This window comes from Saccoglossus kowalevskii, chromosome 1 (assembly GCF_978046115.1).
Source record: "Saccoglossus kowalevskii chromosome 1, keSacKowa6.1, whole genome shotgun sequence".
Lineage (NCBI taxonomy): Eukaryota > Metazoa > Hemichordata > Enteropneusta > Harrimaniidae > Saccoglossus > Saccoglossus kowalevskii.
Window position 1 is genome coordinate 27,906,365 of NC_140641.1, and position 24,373 is coordinate 27,930,737.

The 24,373-nt window shown below is 32.6% G+C and overlaps 1 protein-coding gene across 1 annotated transcript in view; it reads left to right on the forward strand.

Annotated features, from left to right (window-relative positions):
* The window catches only part of LOC144345227 (alkaline ceramidase 3-like), a 53,722-nt gene extending 30,261 nt beyond the window's left edge, over positions 1 to 23,461 (forward strand). The window contains exons 7-10 of the mRNA XM_085500294.1: positions 584 to 685; positions 1,380 to 1,484; positions 16,753 to 16,798; positions 19,553 to 23,461. Coding sequence (XP_085356420.1) covers positions 584 to 685; positions 1,380 to 1,484; positions 16,753 to 16,798; positions 19,553 to 19,603 — 304 coding nt within the window. The 3' untranslated portion in view covers positions 19,604 to 23,461. The remainder of the gene's footprint in view (positions 1 to 583; positions 686 to 1,379; positions 1,485 to 16,752; positions 16,799 to 19,552) is intronic.
* Positions 23,462 to 24,373: the final 912 nt, after the last annotated feature.

The window sequence follows — 24,373 nt, forward strand, 5'->3', positions numbered from 1 at the left end:
ATGAGTTTCTTAGTACTTATGCATAGTAAATTAATGTTACCGGTACCTTTGCAATACACAGTAAAATCAAACAGTATAGTGCCCTCTAGTGTTGAAATCAATAAATACTTATGTCTGCGAAATGCTAAAAGTAAATGTGGAAATATATACATCTGAATTTATCAAAGACTCGATGCCTTATCACCTCAACAGAACGGTAGTCAAAATTTACAATTTCAATGTCAGAACATAACTTTATCCCAGCTGTAGAAAAATAAACACTCCCAATCTGAAACACCCTAAAAATGAGGGCGCAGTATATTTGAGTTGCCTATCCACATGTATGAGTACACCTTATTTTCAGGTGTGAAACCTTTATAGTTCATCTATACCACATTCAAATTCACAAAATTACAAGCTGGATAGTGTTGTGGTAAAAAAAAAAATAAAGTGTTTGGTGCACATTACAGGGATTCCATTAGCAACAAACAAAAACCAAATTTCATTTTTTATGGAGCTGTTTGCGCAACTGAAACTCCTATTCATGGCATATTTTTATTTTCTTCATTTCTAATTCATATTTTGTACCGCTTGGTATTTGTAGATATGCAGAGGGTTCTAAAACTTTACTCGTAGCTGGAACGTGTTGCTATCTATTGGGATTTATACTCTGGAATGTTGATAATCATTTTTGTGATCATATCAGGTAAGAAAACAAACACTGCTAAATACAGCACTGAAGAATATGAGAAAATTGTTTGCACAGACCTGTCTATTTATATGCAAATAAAAAATTACAATTTATACAGTACAGTGGTCTCAGACACTATCACCTCCTGCTATATTTGACCAAATGCCTATGCATATTGCATTTTGGCATCTCCCTTCCGACAAGATTTGTTAACCAATTAGAGAGTGCAATAGCATGTAACAAGAGTACTGATTAGTTTATATTCCTGTAAACTTCTTGCATAGTAGTTTGTCAAAAAAAGTTGCGCAATGAAACCTGCGACTGTATTTCAAAATTGACAAGATCCTTGTACTTGCATTGAATTTTAATCAGATTTAGCAATATACTGACTCCATGCTTGAATTAGTGGCATCTTGATATAAGTTGAAGTACTATCATGCAATTGTTAGCATTCAATTTTTTGCTTGAATACTGTATTTGCTTTATTAGTAGTGCATGCTCTTACGTAAATGACAGAGGTGTGTCTACGGTGAAAATAGGTGTACAATTTTTGATATATGTGCAAGGTCTTATGAGTTTCACTATGTTCTAGAATTGTTCATTATCCTGGAAGTAATATTTCCATTCCTGCAATTCTAATCATATTTGTTGATTGTATAGACTTGTATTTAATTACGACTGAGCTGATAATACCAATGTATTATTTCAGAAAAATGCGTCATCAAGCGATAACTCCTTTCAAGCCTATTACTCAAATTCATGCGTGGTGGCATGTGTTAGCAGGCCTAGGGACCATGATGCAGTTGATGTATTCGTAAGTGCTCTACATTTATTTTAGCACACGTTGATATCTGAAGTGCTCCCTCTGGAGGCCAACAGGGAATATTTGTTTGAATGTTTGCACTACAATACATAGTACAGTTAGTGTGAGTGTTGCACAAGATTGAACTTCATGATCAGTCTAGATTCATTGGGAGACAATTACTGTATTATGTTATATAGTTACATTTTCTGCAATCAAACATTCAATAATTTTGGAGTTATAGATTTCATGCCACTCCATTTCTAAAGTAACCTTGTAAAGTCTTCACTTCACTTTGTGTATTTTTTTTGATTTCATAAAAATATTACTTGCATATTCAAACATTTTCATTTCAAGTGTTTCATTTTGTCTTACCGTCAGTAGCACTTGTCAGTTGGCATGTCCAGTTTTAATAAGGGGAATTTCTATTCAGTAGCTGTGAACCATCGATTAATATCCTTATTTTGGCAAAAGCTTTAGCCTGATATTTTCTTTCAAGATTATCAAGACCTTATGATACTATATATGGAGCTTAAAGCACTGGTGTAGTTTATATTTCAACCTATTCAAATCCCTGTTACAAATTAAATACTAAACTAGGAGCCACCCATACTTTGTATGAATGTTATTAGAGAGAACAAAACACTGGACAGGTAGAGTTTCATTCGCTAATGAATGTGGCTGTTCCCACTTGTTGGTGTAAACTAAGCTGTCATGTACCTAGTTATGGTTGCGCGACATCGGGAACTGCCATCTTGCAGTAACATATCAGAATAACATATTTTTTGTAGCATCAGTTTAGCTAATTTGCATAATGATTAACCAGTTTTAGCATGTTTTTGTGTACTGTAGAATACTTTATTTTCGCTTGGAATTAATTTTCGCTATTTTCGCTGAAGGGATGAATCCGTGAAAATAAAATCCAGCAAATATACTTTTTTTCCTATATTTCACATTAAACTCATCAAAAATCAGTGAAAATAAATTCCATACAAAACGCCCAAAAAGCCTTTTCAGCGAAAATTAAATCCAGCGAAAATAAAATATTCCACAGTATGTTCACAACTATTTGCACAAGTACAATGAAACTTGATACATTCTTGCTGTTTATGTAGATAGATGTCTGATAATGGTTTCTTACTATTCTATGCATATTAATGAGCTAATTTGCATACAATTTAACTGATTTTGGCTGTTTACAACATTTTGCTGAAATTACATACATACTGTTTTTTTTAATTACATGACTGATAATTGTTTGGAATCAATCTGTGTGCTATAATTAGCTTATTTTGTTTTAAAGGGCAAACATTCTAACATCACATCTAGGTCAAATCTTATTGTGGACTGACAAATGTATTTTTTTTTTTTTTTTTTTTTTAATATTTTTTGTGCCAGGCGACAGTTCCGGACATTCAGTGTCACTGTTGTCTCTCCTGACTGTGCAAATTGCAAGTGTTAGTGACGACACCTAGTGCATTTTGCCATAGAAGTCATTTCCTGTTTGGGACTACATGACAGGGCCGTGTGGCCATCTCTCTGTCAAATGGCAATTTGTAATGTATCTCTTTGAATTGTACTTCACCTCAATTTCAATCTCATGTCAACTAGGAACCAAATCCAGGTACATCATATATAGATCACTTACTGGAGTTACAGGTAGAAGCTTACTCATTAATTCAAATACCCAGAATTTATTCATTTTGCCATAAATTGTACTCCCCGGCAATAGGAAGATAATGCCTTTAGAAGGTTGGAGGTCACCTGCCTAATGTTCAAGAAAGTAATGGTTCAGTTTTAGTGGATAGTGGCCATTTTGTTAGATTATCGGTATAAACGCTTTTACTTTTGCTATGACATATCTCAAATTGTAGGCTTGAAAAATCATATATTATAAATGATGGGGTACTTTTTTTTGTACTCAATTATTTCATAAATCAGGGTTTTAGAAAGTGTCAAAAAATGCAATTTTTCTTTACCATCGTGTTTCATGGAATTGTTCTAAAAATAATGTTTTTTTAAAAAAATGAGGTCAAGTACTGCAAAATACATCACTGTAACAAACAAACATAATTCTATTTCGTGGTACCATGGGACAGTAGCTACATGATTTTACATAATAAACCAATGAAAATTGTCATGCGATTTATGACCCAATATCTCAAAAATTGGTAAAACACTTTCTTTTAGTTGGAATTTTTGCTGAAAAGACATTTTGAGTAATTTTTATTTTCACTGATTTTTGACAAGTGGAATATAGAAAAAAAGGTATATTCAATGGATTTTATTTTCACTGAATCATTCTTTCAGTGAAAATAAGAAAAATTAATTCCAGGTGAAAATAAAGTATTTTACAGTAGTAGGCTTCTATTTTAATTAACAGTCTAGTTTGTTACAAACTTAAAGATTTTTGAAATGAAAAGTCTGCCTCTATCAACAAAAAAAACAAAACAAAACAAAACTACTCATTACTGGATATTCAGATGATAACAGAATGGTTATTTGATTCTTGACAACATGATCACACTCACAGTAATTGATGTATGTTTGGTACAATCTGTCATTGTCTTTTACTGCATTCTCAATCTTCATTTGTGCATCTGAGATGCTGTCACTTCAGTCTGTTGATGTCATGCATGGTGATGACAAATAAAAAAATAGAGAAAAAGTGATTTTGTTTTGCGGTGTTGGCACATCTTGGGTGAGACAATTGTACCTAGGCACAGAAAATACAGAGATAATTGTACTGTTGATAATATTCCAAAAGGGTGGATTCAGTTTATTGTCTATGAAAGCCGATCACTGCTAGGTAGTTTTTATTTCAACATGCACACGGTTGTGCTGAGAATCTGATATGGGTTTATAGACAAAATGAATTTTGGATTTGATGATTGTTTTACAGAGTAGGCATATTCTGAGTGAGAAAATTGTCCCCAGGAACAGGAAATGAGAGATAATTGTGGAGGAGTTAATGTTCTTAAAAGGCGGTTTAGGTTTAACGTGTTTCTAATATTCTTACAGAACCATGAAATTGTAGCTTGGTCAATGAAAGCTGATCACAGCTAAGTAGTGTCTATTTCAGACACATACAATTGTGCTAAGAATGTAATATATGTTAGACAAAATGGACTGCCAATCACTTAAGGATTAACAAAAGCTTTGATAATACTTCGAAATAGCTTCATGTTATTTTAGCCATTCTCGTATCTCGAGAATTATCGACTGGTTTGGAATGCATTTCACAGATACCTAATTGTTTTGGTGAAAATTTGTGCTCGTTATTAGCTAACAATTAGCCACTTGTTTACATGTTTGTACATTGATACTTGGCACTTACTTGCTGTTTGCTTAGATTGATGTTTCATAATACAATGTAGTACCTAATTAATCTGCATGTTGATTAGCTGATTTGTGTATTATTAACTGTACATGTACAGCTTGTCTATGGGTTTTTCTGGAATTAATGTCTAATAATAGTTTATGCATATATAATTAATTTGTATACTAATTAACTATTTTCAGCATGTTTGTTTTCCAGCACCAGCAGTTTTCCCAAATGAAATGTAACATAGTACATTATTAGTTTAGAATCAATCTGAGAGGCAGGATGAGAAATGTCATGGCTTAAATAGTACATTCACATGATCACTTTCTAGAATCTTAAGTCAGAAATAGTAGTCTACATATTTTGTTGCTGCTGAAATACCGAAGTTCAAACCCGGAAACTGAATACAGTTCTGAAAAGATGACTTATTCAATGCAGATGAATATTCCTGCTTCCCTCTGATATGTTGATTACTTTATTGTTGTGATGTGTTGAAAAATAAAAGATTGGAAACAGTAATCCTTTGTCATATATGCTGTACACGCTGTGTTAAAATTTTACCTTGTAAAGTAGCCTTAAGTACATTGAAGCTAAGACCTTTTGTGTTTCATCATGTTATTCACTAAAGGAAGATCCTTGTATTGAAAATATATTAAAAACATTGTATAACGTTCAGATTCTACCTTGGGCCCTCCTGGTGGTGTAGTTGAATGGGCATTCACAATGTGCAGAGCTCCGCAGTTTGTATAGAACCGTCAGGATTGTGTAGAAATGTTAGGCTAACTTTTTTCTATTTTCTCACTCAAGTATTACTGCCAAAAATAGAAATACTGAAGCAAAACCTGTCTGCCCTTAGATAACATTTAGTTATAATTAATTACATTGACACATATGTTATTACGTAAATTATAATTTTATTAATATTTTCGCCTGCTTGATTCATTCAAATTGCTTTTTGATATTTGGTGTGTAAGTGTTTCAGAAGACTTCAATCAGATTTGTGACAATATCTACAATTTCATTGACCGAAAGTGGGGACTTACAGACACTGAGCATGTGTGTGTTTGTACTTCTACACTTACAGTATTTCTCTGACATGCCATGGCTGATTTCATATATATATCATACATCTTGAGACATGTACACGTCAGTTTGGTTGCTGAATGAAACCAGATCTCAGTCATGTATGGAAGGATTTCATTTAGACTTGGTACATACATTGGACATTATGGGAGCTTGATGCACATTAATTTGTTTTTCAGAGCAGATTTAAAATGGCTGACTATCTTTTTGTATTTGAATGAATGCTGTAGAAACTTCAAACATATCTCTGAGATTTGTTGACCAAATATGTTCAAACTCGTTGAATTTATTATATCACACATAGGCACAATAATTTGTTCGATAATCTGATTAAAAGTGTCAGACTGGTCGTCATTTTAGTTCCATTCCGTTCAGACGTCTGAAAACAAAGACTTATGGATTGACTTCTGTGCGTGCATCCATGCGTCTGTCTGTGCATCTGTGTGTCTGAATCTATATCTTAGACATGCCAGTACCGATTATATTCAAACTTCACACATACATCATACATATACATTATACATATGCACATCAATTTGTTTCATGATCTTGTTTCAAGATGGCCGAATGGTGGCCATTTTTGTACTGAAATCAAGTATTACAGGAGGTTTACAGATTTTGTTCAAACTTGGTATATACACTTTGGGACCTGATGCATGTCATTTTGTTTTTCAGATTGTATTAAAAATGGCCGACTGGTGGCCATATGTTTTAATCAATGCGGTTCCAGTGCAATGCTTTGACTGATTATGTTCAAATTTTATATTCATTATACATCATGTGATAGATATAGAAATTTATTGGTTTGACCATCCGATTCAAAATGGTTGAATGATGGCCATTTTCTCCTATTCAGAACATGTGTCTACACACAGAAGTGAAGAGCAATGCAATGTCTATACATCTATATAGTATATTAAGGATTTAACAAACAATTGGTGTTTCCAGACTGGTCTCTAGAGGGACTGGTACCCAATGTGCAAACTTTACGTTATGTTGATACACAGGTTGTGTATGGTGCCCCTGATAATAAAGCTGCCTTTTTTGTGTGGCAGTAAAATACCAAGGATTGAAAACATTTGTTTTAGAACTTTTACTGCATGTAATGCATGTATTCTCGGGGAGGGACGGACATTCATGAATTTTCACCGCCTGGCAACCATCACGGCGAAAACAAAGTCCAAAAATTGTACTCCCCTGAACAGTGTAGTAAGATTCTCCCTACGTGTGCAACATATAGAAATTTGGTTGCTCAGGATTAATTCTAAGTTGAGTTTGTGCTGTTTCTTTGACTTTAGCTGTTTTCACCAGCTCTTTGACCAGGCGTTCCACAGCAGCTTGCACAGAGCCGATACATTGTACAGTGGTGCACGTCTTAGCAACGTAAAACGTTCCATGACGTAGTTCCACCCCTAAGAATAGAGTGATGATCTCATTTTGAGTTGTGCATATTGAAGAGGCGTATCATTTTCTTCTGTAATTTATTATGCACACTACCGTAAATACATTACACACAATGTAGAACTGGAGTATGATATTTATGTTGACACATGTTATTGTAAACAGTTCCCTGCCTACGCAGACACTTGATGACATTGTGTTGTTTCATATGGTTTATCAGACCCCTAGGTCAATCTTTAAGACTATTTTAGAATTAACATGCTGTAAATGTCAGTTGCTGGTTTATTTTGTACATACCGGTTAAACGCTATAATAGGGTTTAGTCCACAATTTGATGTAATTTATTCTGTATTTTATGCAGGTTGTTTTCGTCTGGTGTTTTACTGATCATAAATGACTTGTTGGGCATGATAGTTTGTGCTTTAGTTCTTGTGTTTCAGAATCATTCGGCTCTTTCAACATGTTGTATTAGATAGGTATACGACTCGTGAAATTACATTGTTTATTTATACAAAATTCAAACATGCGGTTTCACCATAACCACCACACTTAACACATTGTCTGGAGACTTTTTTTTTCCCATTTTGATTTTGGTACGACTGTAGAGCTGTCAACAGGCAGTTGACAAATGGCACAAATGGCACCATGCACACCAGAGTCATGAAGAAATAGTTATAATACTGTAACAGTATTTGTGTCTTGACGCTGCCTGAACCTCAATCTGTTAGGAGTGCATCTGTAATACATGTAGAAGCACACGTAATCCAAAAAATGCAGTTATTGTGTGCAAATACAATGTTCAGGGATGAGAATTTTCCGCGGATCCGCGGAGTTCTGCGGATTTCTAAGCCCAAGGGATTTATTTTCTGAAACATCTAAATCCGAGGAGAAAATTTTAGGGGAAGGGGGGTAAGAATACAAATCTTGTTTGTTCACCGGAAGTAAACATGCTGTCAGGTTATTGTTGTCGGCTGTAAGAGGCCTGTATCAGTGTATGGTCGAAGGGAGACAATTCGCGGTGTCTCTAATGTGGAATGTTCGCGACTCTTTTCATCAGTGCAATCGTAAAATCCGAAGTGGTTTTGAAGTGATTGAAGTAATATTTAACGATTAACATGATTGGCTGGGTGAAATCAGTGAAAAGCTTTCATTTTGGTCAATGTTCAATAAAAGAACCTTATGAGGATTTGCAGTCTAGTGCCCTTTTAATGTAGGTAAAATTAACATTTAAAACAAAATGATTCCTTAAATTGGAGTATCAAAATAATCCATGCTGCTTTGATTGATCAATGTCATTCGGTTCTATACTTTCTTCTCATACTTAATTTTGTCCTAGTGTGATATGATAAACATAAGACACATGTGTTAATGTGAAATTCAGACAATGTCTTATTGCTGTATCTCCTGTCGGGGGGGGGGGGGGGGTATCCTACCAAAGTGTGTATAGCTTTAATGTATGTAGGGCGCAGTTAAACTCTGCATTGCTCATAAATTATGCATGCAATTTCCAAACCATCCATCATTTGACCAGTACTATGCAGTCTTAAAATTAATACAAGGCTACTGTGGTTGATACTGTGTTTAATCCACCACAACGTCATTATAATCCTCTCCTTTTTGTCACATAATATTTATATGTTTGAGTGATAGAATAAACAAAATCGCATCATCAAACATGACACATCACTGATTAGAATTTAATGTACTTTAATGATTTGGATTTGAATTGGAAGAGCTTTACTGATTTGAATTGTTAAGGGTCTTACAGTTTTGAAATTCTTAATGATTTGAATTGAAAGAGGGCTGTACTAATTTGTATTGTTAATGGTCTTACAGATTTGAATTGTGAAAGCTTTTATTTATTTGAATTGTAATTTTTTCACTGATTTCAATTATGGGTGACCACACTTATTTGAATTGGGTAAAATCTTACTGATTAGAATTGCGAAGGACCACACTGATTTGAATTGTTAATGGTCTTACAGACGGTTATGTGCACATGCATTTCTTCCATGATCTGATTCAAGATGACCGATTGGCTGCAATTTTAATGCCAAAACTGCATAAAAATCACACATTTTCCAGAACAGGATCTTTGTCATGTATGGACTGACTTTGTTTTAAACTTTATACATTCAAGTCATTTTATTTTTCAGATCAAGTTCATAATTTTAAGACCAAAATCACACATTTTCACTATTTTGAAGCTGGACATATCCTGTTGAAACTTGGTACATCTGTTGAATATAATAGCATCTTGATGCACTTCATTTTATTTTTTCGGATTGTGTTCATAATGGTTGACATTTTGTTTCAAAGAGTGCAGTTCCAGTTCCAGATCCATATATTTGACATGCCTGGACCAATCAACTTCAAACTTAACACATGCATCAGACATATTGGACAAAAACATTCTCAATGACCGACGATCAACTTGTTTAAATGAATACAGTTCCAGGGAGCCATATCTCATACCACGCATTAAATCATATAATTATATACATCTTACAGCTATAATACAAACAGGGACTATGTCATTGACAAAGACTTGATTGAAATGAAGCCTTTTCTGATTTGATTTGAAGGATATTATGACTGTCTATTAGTGGTCTTTCTTTCTTGTACAAGAAAAGAAAACTCACACAGTGTTCCTTTATATGGATAACCTTGTCAACACAGGATTTGTCCTTTGAAAATTGCTGGTGAGCTAAAAACAGTTTCCTGAACACGCACACACATGAGTGATTAAAACAGCTATGCTATTAAAATTGCTAAGAATGATTTAATTATTATCTTAATCCTGTCTTGATTTTGGATGTGTAATAGGCTAGCAAATAAAAAACACTTTTGGATGATTACAATGTACTTGCAAATCCCCCCCCCCCTCCCCCTCCCCTCCCCTCCCCAAGCAGGGTTGATTTATAAGAGCTAATAAAAAGCACTTTAAATTAGGTAATATCAACAGCTGCATAATTTCTCAAGGATGTTCATTTTTTTAATATCAAATATCATTTGTTCTTAATCCTTCAGGCGTATTGTGTACACATCTGTGTCATATTATGTGAATAGCGGATATGAAATTTCCCAATGCCTCTTTACTGTTTATTCCAGCTGCTCGGAGGTATCTGAGGAAAAGTCTGTCAGTATTCTATTTCAGAGACTTTTAATAAGTTTAAAATGGACAAAGACACATGAAATAATTTTATTTAATGCTTTTCAAACTCTCACAGGTTTTTGTTACACAATTATGATTGTACTACGTGAAAGACTCCCATGAAAGTACTTTGCTCGAAACATGTCAATCTGTCGATTAGTCCTACAGGTGTCAGTGCCCTCTAACTTTAGTTAAATTTACATTACAGATGTATAAAGAAAAACATGTATTTTACGTCTTTTCATAATAGCTCAGCAATACTAAGTGTCTAGTTTTTTTTCTACAAATGTTTGAATTTATTTTAATTTATTTAAGTTATTGGAGCTTAATTAAAATGACTTCACTCAATGTATTTTTATGCGGTATTATACTTCATATGGCACCCACATCAAACAGAATGAAGCATGTCGTGGAGCTTTAAGTAAATATAAAGAAATTAATTTGATTTTCAATTTAATTTCCAATATTCAACCCTGTAAAAATCACCACCAGACTTTCTCAACTGAATTTTTCTGTACGTTTTTCTTATAATTCTTCAATATTTCTGTTAATGAACCCTAATTTTTGATACAAAACAGTAGATGAAATTTTTGTTATTTTTTAGTTTTTACTCAAAAATTTGCCTATTTTTGTCCGAAACTTCTGAAGGAAAGGGCAGACTATAAACTATGATAGCTCGGCAATATTAAGTATCTATTGAAAAGTTTTTTTTTCTACAAATGTTTGAACTTATTTTAATACTTTGGTACATACAATGATGCATGTCAACTGGAGCTTTAAGTAAATACAAAGAAATTAATTTGATTTTCAATTTTATTTCTAATATTCAATCCTGTAAAAAATGTTTAACCTTTTCACCACCAGACTTTTTTGACCAAATTTTTCATTTTTGAGTCAATATTTATTTTTTTTCTCAAAAAAATTTGCCTATTTTTGTCCCAAACTTCTTGGGGAAAGGGCAGACTATAAACTATTTGGACTATTTTGTGATGAAAAGAGGGAACTGGTGGTGAAAAGGTTAATTTTCACTGCTAGAATTATTCCCAGTTTGAAAATCTTATGGAATTTATGAAGACAAATTTGCTGTTGTAGAACTCCAGTGAAATTTTCATTACCGTATTGCTAAAAAAAAAAAACTTCATGATTTTCACTTCATGACTCGTGAAATGCACAAAAACTTGTCCCTTATGAAATTAAAGTTATTTACAGTATATCATCATGCAGTGTAGCTATGAACACAACAGGACTGCATGCTACATGATCACATTTTGAGGTTTAATCAAATCTCCACGGCAGTTTGATTAATGTCTAGCCTATCTGTGACTCAGTCACCCCAGCCAGCTACAACTTAAACTGCCATCCACAATGCTTACTGCATCAGCTTCAATGAATTTCTGGATTGTTATTTTTAATAATCGGCATGTTCAGTGCCTGCTGGGTTCTGATTACAAAAAAATCTCATGGTCTATATGTATGTGGCAACTATTCAGAGGATGAAAAGCATGTATTCGTCTAAGTTCAATTGCTCAGCTGGACACATTCAATATTTTGATTTTCAGTGTTTGCATGATATGGGTCACTACTGTTAAAATGCTGAGCTGCAAGGATGTGAAGAATAGGGGGACTTTCTCAATTAACCTAGGCATGGCAGTGTAAACTTTTAATGGATATCTTGCTGTGTTTTCTAATCTTGAAGTCCCATTTTGGATGAAGTCACCAAGTGAGGATTTGATTTGTATCTGTCATTTTCATCTTTTTGTTTTAATATAACCACTAAATTACCAGAAGTTGATGTTTTAATTTATTTGTTTTCTGAATTGATCTAAAAATGACTGATGGTCGGCCATTTATTATTTCCAATTCCCCATTTCTTGTTCATGTCTGAAAGTTATATAACATGCATGTTATCAGATTTCGCTTAAACTAAGTGGGAACTTTATAATTCATGCATTGTTGATTCTATGTGTAAAGTATTGTTTTCACAATCTAATTTGATATAGATGAAATATTCATATTTTTGTACCTATTAGTATTCGCAAACATTTTTAAAACACACCTAAGAATCTTTTCATGTACAAGTACATTGTTTTGGGGGCATTAAAACAATGGTAACATGTTCAAAAGTTACTATTTTCATTGACGGTTGATCAATTGTTTGTGCAAAACGTAGTAAGAATACTGTTTTATTGACAAAACAATTCCTCTGATCACTCACTGATTGGTGCAATAGATGTAAATGCACAAATCAGTGGGTGTTCTTTGTGTCTTTCCCATGATTCATTGCGTATAGTTGATTGGAAGCTAATATGTCAACTTTATCAATGTGAGTGGGCTCAAATATCGATAAAAATAAACCAATTTTATTAGAATAACACATAAATGGGTGGCAAATTTGAAATTATATCCATCTGTGTGGTAATATAAGCAGAGAGTGTTGGTGAGTTGATAGTTTTAAGGTAACAAAACTCTCTGAGAAGTATGACTGACTGGTGCAAATTGATCCTAACTGTGCGGGAGTGCATATATTTTTGAAATGAACAACTGATACAAACTCCCTACATAATGTGTGACTATTATAGACCCCGTTATAGTTGCAACTATACATTTTCTGTACTCTGCTAGCTTATATAGTCCCCATTTGGCTAAAACGTGCATGTGTCTGTCTGTCTGTCTGTCTGTCTGTCTGTCTGTCTGTCTGTCTGTCTGTCTGTCTGTCTGTCTGTCATCTGTTTCAGTCATATCTCACACATGCTTGGGCCAATAAAATTCAAATTTTACACATACATCAGACATTATATTGGATGGCCAATTTGCAGACATTTTAAGGCCAATAATGTTCCAAAAAAACACTTTTTCTCCATTCTAGAAACCGACCTCTCTGTTATGCATGGACAGAGTCTGTTCAAACTTTCTACATATGTAGAACATAATGGACCTTAAAGCAGTCCATTTTATTTTTCAGTTAAGATTCAAAATGACCGACAGGTGGCCATTTTGTTTCAAAGAATGCAATTCCTGATCCATATATTTTACATGCTTGGGTTGATCAGACTTCACACATACATTGGACATCATATCAGACAAATGCACATTTTTGTTGCCATCAAGTCTAAAAATGACTGACTAACGGTCATCTTGTTTAAATGAATGCAGTTCCACTGAGATATATCTCATACATGCCCGGATGCTCTTACGTCTATAATACTAACAGGAACTATGTTTTTAGTTGTTCCGGTCACTTTTACTGGCATTGTAAACTGCATTAATTCATAATGTACTTTATTCCTCACCGCTGATATTCAATTGGAACACCACAGTGATGTAAAAAGCACTTAACACGATTTGTAACCTTATTTCCAAACTACTGAAGGTATTCTACACAATTCAAGTGAAATCAAACCACATGGGATAAAACAATGAATCAAGCAAAGTTGCCTGTCGAATGAAACAAGAAAAAGTAATAAATAAAACTAACTGCACAGCTAAATAAAACAACCATCTTGAAGAACTTGAAGAAGGCAGCTTGGCACACAGTGCATTACAAGACATGATGAATAACAGATACATGTATGCGCGCTGTTTCACGGCTGACAAAGCTAAAACATAACACTTTCAATGCTACACACCACCCATCAACAACATGCACCATTTGAAACTATGAAAATACAAAATTATGTACAGTACTTTCAAAATCAGAAACTATTAATAAATGGAAACCTGTTGCTATGTAAAAACCTGAATTGCCAGTTAAAAAGAAACTATATACATTTTACAAAGAAGTTGATGAAATACATGATCTTATCGACTGTTACCTTGATCATAAGAATGCAAGGACTGAAGTGATACAGCAAATCAATGCAGACTGTCAAAACAGAAATAAGAAGGAACAGGTATTCAGACATCTATTTAGAAATACTATTTAGCACCTATACTGTACTTAGTGCGCTGTCGGAAAAAACATAATACAATTAAAATTTGAATCAGCCATTCAATGATTCTTTTGATATTTTTAGTATCCTTAATTGATTCAACTTACTGAAAAAGAAACATTTTTTTTTTTTTTTTTTTTTTCGCTTTCAATGACATTTCTATTCAATGACATTTCAAATTTGCAGACAGGGCTGGCATTCAGGAATCCACTATGCAATAATCAGTTTTGCATTAGGAACTGTCTAAATGTTTGTCAAGATAAAACCTGAGATTTTGTGCATCATTGTCATGTGACAGGGTTAATTAATCATGATTACCATGATGCCTGTTAAGTGCAATATGTCCTTTCTTTGTCAAACTCTGAACATTACACTATTTATTGTCATGACTGAGGGATCATGGCTGAGGTATTCATAGTCGTATATATATCCCTGCAACGTTCTAAAAGTTTAAGTTTACTACAGCTGGTCTTGCAAGGAATTACTCCTTATTGCCCAATATATACCATTACACATAGGTTTTTTATGGTAGCCAAGAGGTTACATATCTTATTTATGACTGTCCAAGCCATGCATGTCATGTTTTATCACCTTTACATTATTATTAAAATTGTTTGAAAGTCTAGGATAGCCTAAATGAATGGGAAAAAATCAGTATCAGCAGGCAATGTTGTGTTTTCTCCCATCTGTTCAGATCAATAAGCATCAAAGCTATCAAATTGTTTTTTTTTTTTCTGACACTTGTGTAGCAATTAATGCTTATCATTATATACTATCAGGTCAAAAGATAAATAGGTTTACCTCCTGTGAGGTTAAGTACCAAACCACATCAATTTAATATGTGATTTTTAATTTGGGTGAATTTGACCTGAACTCGACTGAACTATAAAGTTACTGGTGATAAACAGTGAACTTCCTGAGGAATGTCTTAGTTCTCATAAAACTTATTTCTTGTCACTGGTATGTATTTGCACTAGAGGATCAAAACAGATTTTGTTATTTGATTCAGGTACTGAAATTTGGCAAGTTTCCTAGGAGGTCCCCTTCCCCCATAATTTTAAGCCCAACCCTGCCCCTCCAATTCCCCTTCCTTATATTTGGAGGGGTATATACAATCACATTCGGGAGGGGGGGGGTCTTGAGGATTTTCCATAAATTTATACCAATTTATATATGTGTTTATATATTTCCCTAACTCCTCACTCGGTTTTTGGTCAATGTACATTTTTAATCAGCCACATGTTTTGCAGATTAATAATCACTTTTGTTTGTTTCGTATGTATATCAGTAATAACCACAGTTTTAGTTTGTGCATATATAGATTGATAATTTACACATTGTGTTAGTATCAACCCTTTCTGAACTTTGAGTGTGCCAGGTTTGGAATTTTGGACGTGAATGAAAGTGAATTGAAACTATTGAACAAGTTGGCCAAGCTGGTTTTGAACCATGACTTTCCTATTAGTAGTCAGTACCTACATGTATAACCCTTACTCTATGAAAGATTTAGTTGGGTTTGCTATACAAATGTAAATGTTTGATGAATACATTTGTTGTCACGTGATATGCTTGACAGTGCACTGTCTTTATCTAAATGTATCAACCCACTGACAGAAATGGGGCAAAGCAGTCCATGCATTTATTTAGTGTTTTTGTTAGAACGTGGTAGTATAAATCTTTAATCACACCTTGCACTGTCAGCCTTGTGACATTCACAAGATGCCAACTCTAAGTGTGGCAGTTGAAAAAGCATGGTTACTCGTACAATTATAAATGTACAATTTACATATTCATACCAAAATATTCAACACAAAATTAATTTATTAATTAGTATTAATTTATACTTTGATTCAGATCTTGATTAAAATTCAACAGAAATTTAGAATAAAACAATAGGGCCTTATCAATAGTTATTGTAAATGTATGGAGACTACAATTTATATAGGTACAGTGTATTCACTGATATTTTATTAGACGTCTTATTAAATGTCTCTTTTCTGATGTAGACCTCATGTTTATTACAAAAACCAATCAATTATGATATACTGCTGGTGCCACATGTGGAGAAGGATATACTTTATTTTTTTTTTTAAACACTTGACATCGTCTGTGGTTGTGTGCCTTAGGGTGCATGTACCATTCATTCAATAGCTGAGTTGACCATATTTCATAATATATATTGTATAATATTTTAGTTGCAGTTATTTTGTGTTCATTATCCAGTATTTTGTTCTCACTACGATTTTTCCTTTTTGATTTACGGTTGGATTATTTCTACATTAATGGTTGTTGATCTTACATTGATGGAATATAAAAACAAGATGGCAACAATTTACTTATCTAAGACCATACAAGTTTTGCTGAATTTATTTTCTTTTGTCTCTACAGGATTGATATTCGGTGTACCTTCCTGAAATATAAAAGCAGTATTCAGGTATGTTCAGTTAAAGTTTAGTATTCAGTTTATGGTCGTTCACAAGTAAAGTGTGTTGACCCTTTTGACGCATTTCTACATGTGTGTGTAAATATTGCCTGTTGAGGGAGCTTATAATTTGTTTATATATTGTTAAAAATGTTCAGTGCACATTAGAAAGTGTAGTGTTCTCTTTCTCCATGAATAAATATTTTGCTCAACTGTTTACCTTGAAATTTTGAACCCCTAACCTATTCACCACCAGTTCCCTCTTTCAGCACAAATTCACAAAATAGACCCATTTATAGTCTGCACTTTCCTTCAGGAAATTGGAGCACAAATAGCCAAATTTTTGGAGGAAAAACTGAAGATTGACCTAAATTTTATCTGTTGGCTCCAAATTTAGGATTCGTTACTAAAAATATTGAAGATAATAAGAAAAAGGGTGCAGAAAAATTTGAGCGAGAATGTCTGGTGGTGAAAGTTAAATTATCCAGACATTGATTTTATAGAGCTGTATTGCAGTAATGTGACACTCTTGTTCTATGTAATGTTCTGAGATATTATTTTATTATGCATTTAATAAATTGAATATTATTTAACATTAATAAAGTTATTATGAAAGTATTCCTGATTATTTTGACAAATTAATTAAAACTGTTTCAATCATGTTGAGAGTTAGTCGGCCGAGTACACTCACACAGGTTTTTGTAAAGCTGAGTATCAGCATGTTGTTCTATGGTGTTCCTTTCCATCACCTCAGGCTCTTTTTTTTCCACTTATTAAACTTTGGTTTTGCTAACAGTCTACAACACATTCTTTCTGTGTTTATCTAAATATACAGTTCTATTATTAGAATTTTTTTATTTTTAGATTGTTATAAGGGTTGTCAGAGTGTTTCTCATAAGTTTCTGAATAGCTCGTATCCATGCATTCGCCTTCAATTTTTGCCCCCATTGTAAGCTTCATAGCTGTTTTCCTTTGGCATGTTGACACAAGTTTAACTGTGCAGTTATAATGGAAATAAATTATTTATAATTATTTAATAATGATTTGAAAATATAGAGTTATACTATTTAATCTTTGACCATAAGTGACATTACAGATATGCTGTTAAACCTTAAAATTTTTGCAGCCGTAAAATTTCATGATTTAATGTTGAAGTTAGCCTACTTATAATTTTTGTGAAAGTTGGTCATAAATACCATGGCATGGTTTAGTATTTGGTATCCTGCATATTTATTTCTTGCTCCAAGGAAACCTGAAACAGCATTCTATTTTTAGAACCATTCCATTGAACATAATGTTAAAGAATAATAAGAAATAAGGCATAATGTGTTCGCCATAGAAACCATTGGTAAAAAATGTCACCTATTCAGTTTATTATCATAATTTTTTGAATATCTTTATATTAACCAAGATTACAATATTTTATGGGAAAATGAATAATTTCTGGATTTTTCATTTATGAGTGGGTTTCTAAAAAGCTTGATACAATGTATCACCCATATTTGTAAGAATGGGACCAATGTAATTCCTACATACTTTGTGAATTAATCACTAATGTATATTTTGATGTGTACCAATATAAGCAGTGATATTACTAACTTAAAAGTTTCCTTTGTAGCATTACTGGGTTGAAATGTTAAAGTTTTAAGAGCCCAATTTTCAAATGTAGTGCGCCCTCATTTTTGGGGTGTTTGAAAGTGGTAATCTTTTGATCAGCCCAGGTGAGCATCTCTTCTCATATTGAAATTGACAACTATTATTACCCTGCTGGTGAGGCAGTAAGGAGACCAAACTTCTAACCAATTGGCTCTGTGTTGAATTTTGTTTTTATTTTCTGCAAATGGGACAGTATACTACGGTAATGATACCCAAAACAAATTATTGGGGATAAAATTTGGATAACATGGCTGTGACTTTCCAGGGAACCTAATGAATATTTTTCTGCTACTCAGTAGCATCCCAGGGAATAGTTCTCTATTCTCTAAACTTGTAAGGCTAATACCAACATAGCCCTGTGAATTTGTTTAGTGGACCTTTGAACCATAAAAAACATTAAGCCCTAAAATTTACTTTTAATTATCTATTTTTATGATCTATTCTGGTAGTATTACATTATCTTTTAACATCAGTTACAGTGTCTTTTGTCACTCGATCTCTCCTTCATCTTTGTCGCCTAGTTTTTTAAAACTGCTGAAATTAAACAAATAATTAACTTGTATATAATAAATTCATGCTACTATTGCTTGAATAGAGAGAAGGTATTGTTTAGTAGTGCTACATATATTCGCAATTTATGTTATAAGGGCATGTCACTTTCATATGTGGATATGCCATAAAGATGTCCTAAACTCTATACATGTCAATCAAGCACATTTCTAACCAATTAGATCCCAGATTGCAGTGGACGCTTGAAAATTTGCATAAGAGACTATCTCCATATTACATTCGTAATTCACAATATATGCAAGAACACTAGCAAAACAACCCCGAGATGAACACAAACACGTTTTTTCACAGACTCACTCATTTGCATTTGTGCTTTCATAAAATGCACGTTTTTCGCAAATATGTGTGATCCCGGGTGATTCTCGTAAAATCTTCATTGCATATTACATGACTTGTATACATTCATTTTATAAAGAATATCCCTCTTTGTGTCTGTTATATCTAATCTCAGTAGTAGAAATGAGAGCTGGTAATGGGGACATTGTGTAAAAAAACAGCATGTGTCTGACAACATTTTTTCCCCTTCTCTATTTCTCACAGACATACCTTGGATTTTGGCCTTACCTGAAAGTGGACACCAAAGATGTCTAACTAACTAATGATGTGGACTATATTGTGCAATAATCATTTTACTACTGTTGGTCTCAAGATGTAAGATACTTGAACATCAGATCAAATTTTAGAATTAAAGCAACACAGCCGATAAAAATGCACATGTGAATATGGGGCTCGAATGAAAATGTATGTTTATGTATTGATAACAACCAGTTTTAGAGATGTCCTGTTAAAAGTCAGTTGTGCAAACAATTGTCAAAATTACGTGTCATGATTAGTCTTATTTAAGATGTTGTAATATGATAAAGTATTATAGTTCTGATCATGAGCAGTGTTTGTTTTAAATGTCTATAGCACACATGTCTGATGTGGGTAAAGACCAAACAGCAGTTGAACTCACTCTTTGTCTAGTTCTAACGACAGTGTTGCTTTAAGATGTTTTTATTTCTTCACAGAGTAAAGTATTTATTTAATGGTATATTGAGAAAAGATGATGTACATCATGATTTTATGTGATAAAACCTTCGCTTAGATAAAATCACTACGCTTTTATTATCTAAAATTACCCATTGCCTTTGAAAAGTTTGTTTGCACAAAAAATCGGCAAAATCAAAATTATAATTGTCAGTGGTTTTTAGCCTTGGCTATTTGACAAGTCTATAGGGTACTTCTACAATGCATATTTAGTGTTAATAATTGAAATGTGTGATAGTATTACTGGGTTTGGTGAGTAATTCAAAATACAAATCTATTGGCCAAAAATCATGCTTATAGGGTTATCAATAAATAGTTTTATTTTTTTATTTATCAGGGTTTAATGCTTTTAAATAAAATGTTTATTGATTAGAAGTTATAAAACCATCAAAAAGTAGTTTATATACATATAATATAATTTTTTATCCAACAAAAAATGGCTGATTGGTGATGTGGTTTTTTACAATCAGTGTACAGTTATGTACATCCATGACTGATTAAAATATTGCACAGACAACTTGGAGCATATACATGATTGTGGTCATTATTTTCAAAATCTTTCTGAAGTATGACTGACTGGTGGCCATTTTGTTTATAGATACGTTATTAATGCATGTATTGTTTTAGCAATTGACATTTTGTTTTGCAATCATATTAAATAATAAATTGGTTCTAGAATTACACTTTTTTCAAAAAAATATGATTTGATCATTTTCATCATCAAAGTTGTCCATCAAATGGAATAATTACTCACCTTAAGTAACTGCATATATTACTTTGTGACTATTTCATTTGAATTCAGTAACATGTAATTGGACATATCCAAACCAAACAATGAGTAAGTTCCTTCTAGCATGAAATCTCATTTTCCTCTAATTGGTAAATTGTTTCCAATATTTCATTTTGCATTGCGACTGAAAACATGTATTGGAGTATTGAAATGATATAATTAGATCTCCTAATCTCGTAGTCAATGAAGTATCAATATTTGGCCGGATTGGAATGATTGATGGGAAAATTCAAGGGAAAAAAATTCTGAATACCTTTCATATACACGTACTAATCAGTAGCATGCATGTTAAGTGTTAATCTTCTTTCCAGCATGCCAATTATATCGATGTAGGTATGTGAAAATAATGTATTCTTCCTGAAGTGTTTTGAAGTCAGCAGAGATTCGCTTTACAGACTCTCACCTTCTTGACTTTATAGAGAGCTAGTCTTCTGTTTATTCTCAAATGGCATATCACAAAGTTTCATCTTTTTTATCCGTATTAATTTTTCTGAGAAATGTTTTTTGAACAAATCTTTTTTTTTTTTTAAATTGCTTTTATTTTTATGCAATTAAATATAAATGCCTTTTATCCAGATATATTCATAGTGATTATGCATTTTATTTTCCAGTTTTATTTTCAGCTACAATATTGTGACATGGAATTGTTTTGTCAGCAGTTTTTAAAGCTCAATTCCGTGATATACATTCTGTAGATTTTCTCTCAGATATCTACCCAACATTGTTAATGTGTGTTTGGTGCACACAAAATATGAAGATGTGTTTTTTATTTGAACTCATTTTCTTTCATATTTCAAGTGGTGTACTTCTAACAGCCTTAATAATCTATTTCTGATTGGTTAGATTTGTCAGAATGCTGTCAACACAACCTGTTTTTCAATAGCAAAATTTTGGCATAGAAGATGTTTAATACATTTAGTATGTAGATTTAATGTGATACAAGTATTTAAATATTTTTTTTTTTTTTTTTTTTGGAGCTTTACACATTAATACCGACCATTAAATGTAAGTGATCTGGTTCTGTGGTATAATTTTGACATATAGGGAAGTCAGGGTTTGGTATCATAATCTATATGGAAATGCTTGACAAATAAATTCGTCTTAACATTTTCAAATTCCACACACCTTATAAAATCTGCACTGGATTTTGTTTATACAAGATCTTTATGTAGGCAATTGTTTTGATATCGGTCAGTGTGTGGGTATTGTTTTTATTGCTTCAAAGTTGAAACTGAATTGTAATACTCAATACAAATTGTTGCAGATTCATTTAAAATAATTCACATGCAACATGAAATTGAACACAGTGCTCTTTCATTCGATATTTATCAACAGACCTTTTTTTATTTAAAAAGTCAAACTATTGTTCATCAGTTTTAGTCCCTTTGACATAAATTATTTAATATTATACTTTTTGTACATTTTAATACAAGTCAACACATATCTTTAAATTGCATAGTATTATTATATTCATGTTACTGAAGTAATATTTTAATTTACACTGATTTGTAATGAAATCAAGAAAAAAAATCTACATTATGGTACTCCAATGCCAGACACTGCCAAATACAAGTGTTAGTTCTCCTATCTCCCAACATGTATTGTTGTATCCTGGCTTATGATAATTATTATCATATGAGAAATATTTGCATAATCCGTGAGACATACTATTGCTGGATTACTCAGAAAGTGATTCTGTTCTCAATATTCCAGTTATTTCTAATTTGTAATTTATATTTACCTTGTCTGTATTATCGTAGATAAAAGGAAAATCTTTGTCCTCATTGTTATCTTTGTTGTTGTTTTCTTACAATAACTTGTAAAGTTTTTCAAATTCAAACTCGGATATTATATTAACCCATTTGAGATCTCATCCAAATTCAAGAGCAGTGTACTATACCTGCCAAATCTGTTAATTTTTTTTATTTTGCTTAGATATATTGCTGTACTTTTATACAATTGATGTTATATTATTTTGTAATATAATCTTGAATACATATTCATATGGTATTCATATTCTCTGGTTAATATTTTTTAGTGTCCTAATAACCTTATTGTTTTTCCGCAAATGCAGTATGTGTTTAAAACTTGATAGTGTGTATGGAAAAATTCATCTATTTTTGCTGGATTCAGCACATGCTTTATCTATATAACTTAATATAACGCAGAAATGTATATTTAAATGTCTGATCCCAATAGATTGGTCAAATTATAATAGTATATATGTGTAGATATATCAAAAATATATATATATCAGTATAATTAATTGTTGAAATGTTGGTAATTGTTATTTAAATAGTGTGAACATAGTTACATAATTCAATATTTTGACCAGTGTCAGGTTTTTCAGGACAGTTGTAATGCAACTTTATCATTTCTTCATCTGATTTTTATCGTCTTGTTGCTCTTTTTGAACTCTTCATTTTCAAAGTTTATCCAGATTATCTATTCTATTTATTTTCCCTGTTTTATTTCATCATTGTGATTTTAAGTCCTTTTTGTTTTTGTTTTTGCTTTATCACTTATCGATAATGTACCTCAAATTATCATATGTTAATATGGTCTGATTAATTAGTAGTTACAATACATGTATGTGTAATGATTTGAATAAAAAAAATAACCAATTAAAACATGTTTTGTTATCTTCTTGGTTCAGGTCTATCAGATACTATCTGTTCACATCATAATGGATCAATACATATATTCTTGGTGAATATATATATTGAGAACATTACTATCTTGATACTACTATCAAGTATAACAAATGTAGTTTCTGATTTCTGGCCACTCGGAGCCCTAATTTTTTTTTTCTTCTTATATAAAATTATTTTTACTTCAGAGTTCTTCCACAAGTGGAACATATTGAATACCAATACTACCTATTGAATTGTGTTTTCGTAACTGAATTGACTAATCATGTTCCAACTTCATATATACATTATACATTTGATATTATGGCACCTGGACGTCATTTTGTTGTTCAGATTGAGTGCTGGCTAATCATATATTTCTTTCTATTCTTCAGCGTATTAACAGCATAGTATTATGTCAAATTACCTTTTGCATATGAATTTCTTGGCTACACTATTAAAGTGTCATGCAGCATATTTGCTCGTCTCTCACCATGCGATAAACAGCATTCCTGGGCTTCAATACAAACATCTAGTCACAATTGTACTACTGGAACTTGGAGTGCTAGCTTTAATTGGATATTAATTTTTCATGCAATTTGATTTTCAAAGCCAAAGAAATTGTATGCCGCATGTACCCCATCATTGACTCATCTCTGTATCTTGGCCTTGATGTACAAAGACACTTACTCCACACCCACTTAGAGTGTTTGTCACGATGTTCAAATGATGCAAAAAACCTGGACAACTATGTACAACGTTGCTTGCCTGACATGCAGACGGGAAACAAGACAGACGTTGAATCTGTATGTCATCGTCTCTTACCAGTAATATATATTTTTTTTTATCTGGTTACTTATCTTTAATTGAGTGACTCATCTCTCTAAGTTGTATATCATGCTCCAAAAACGA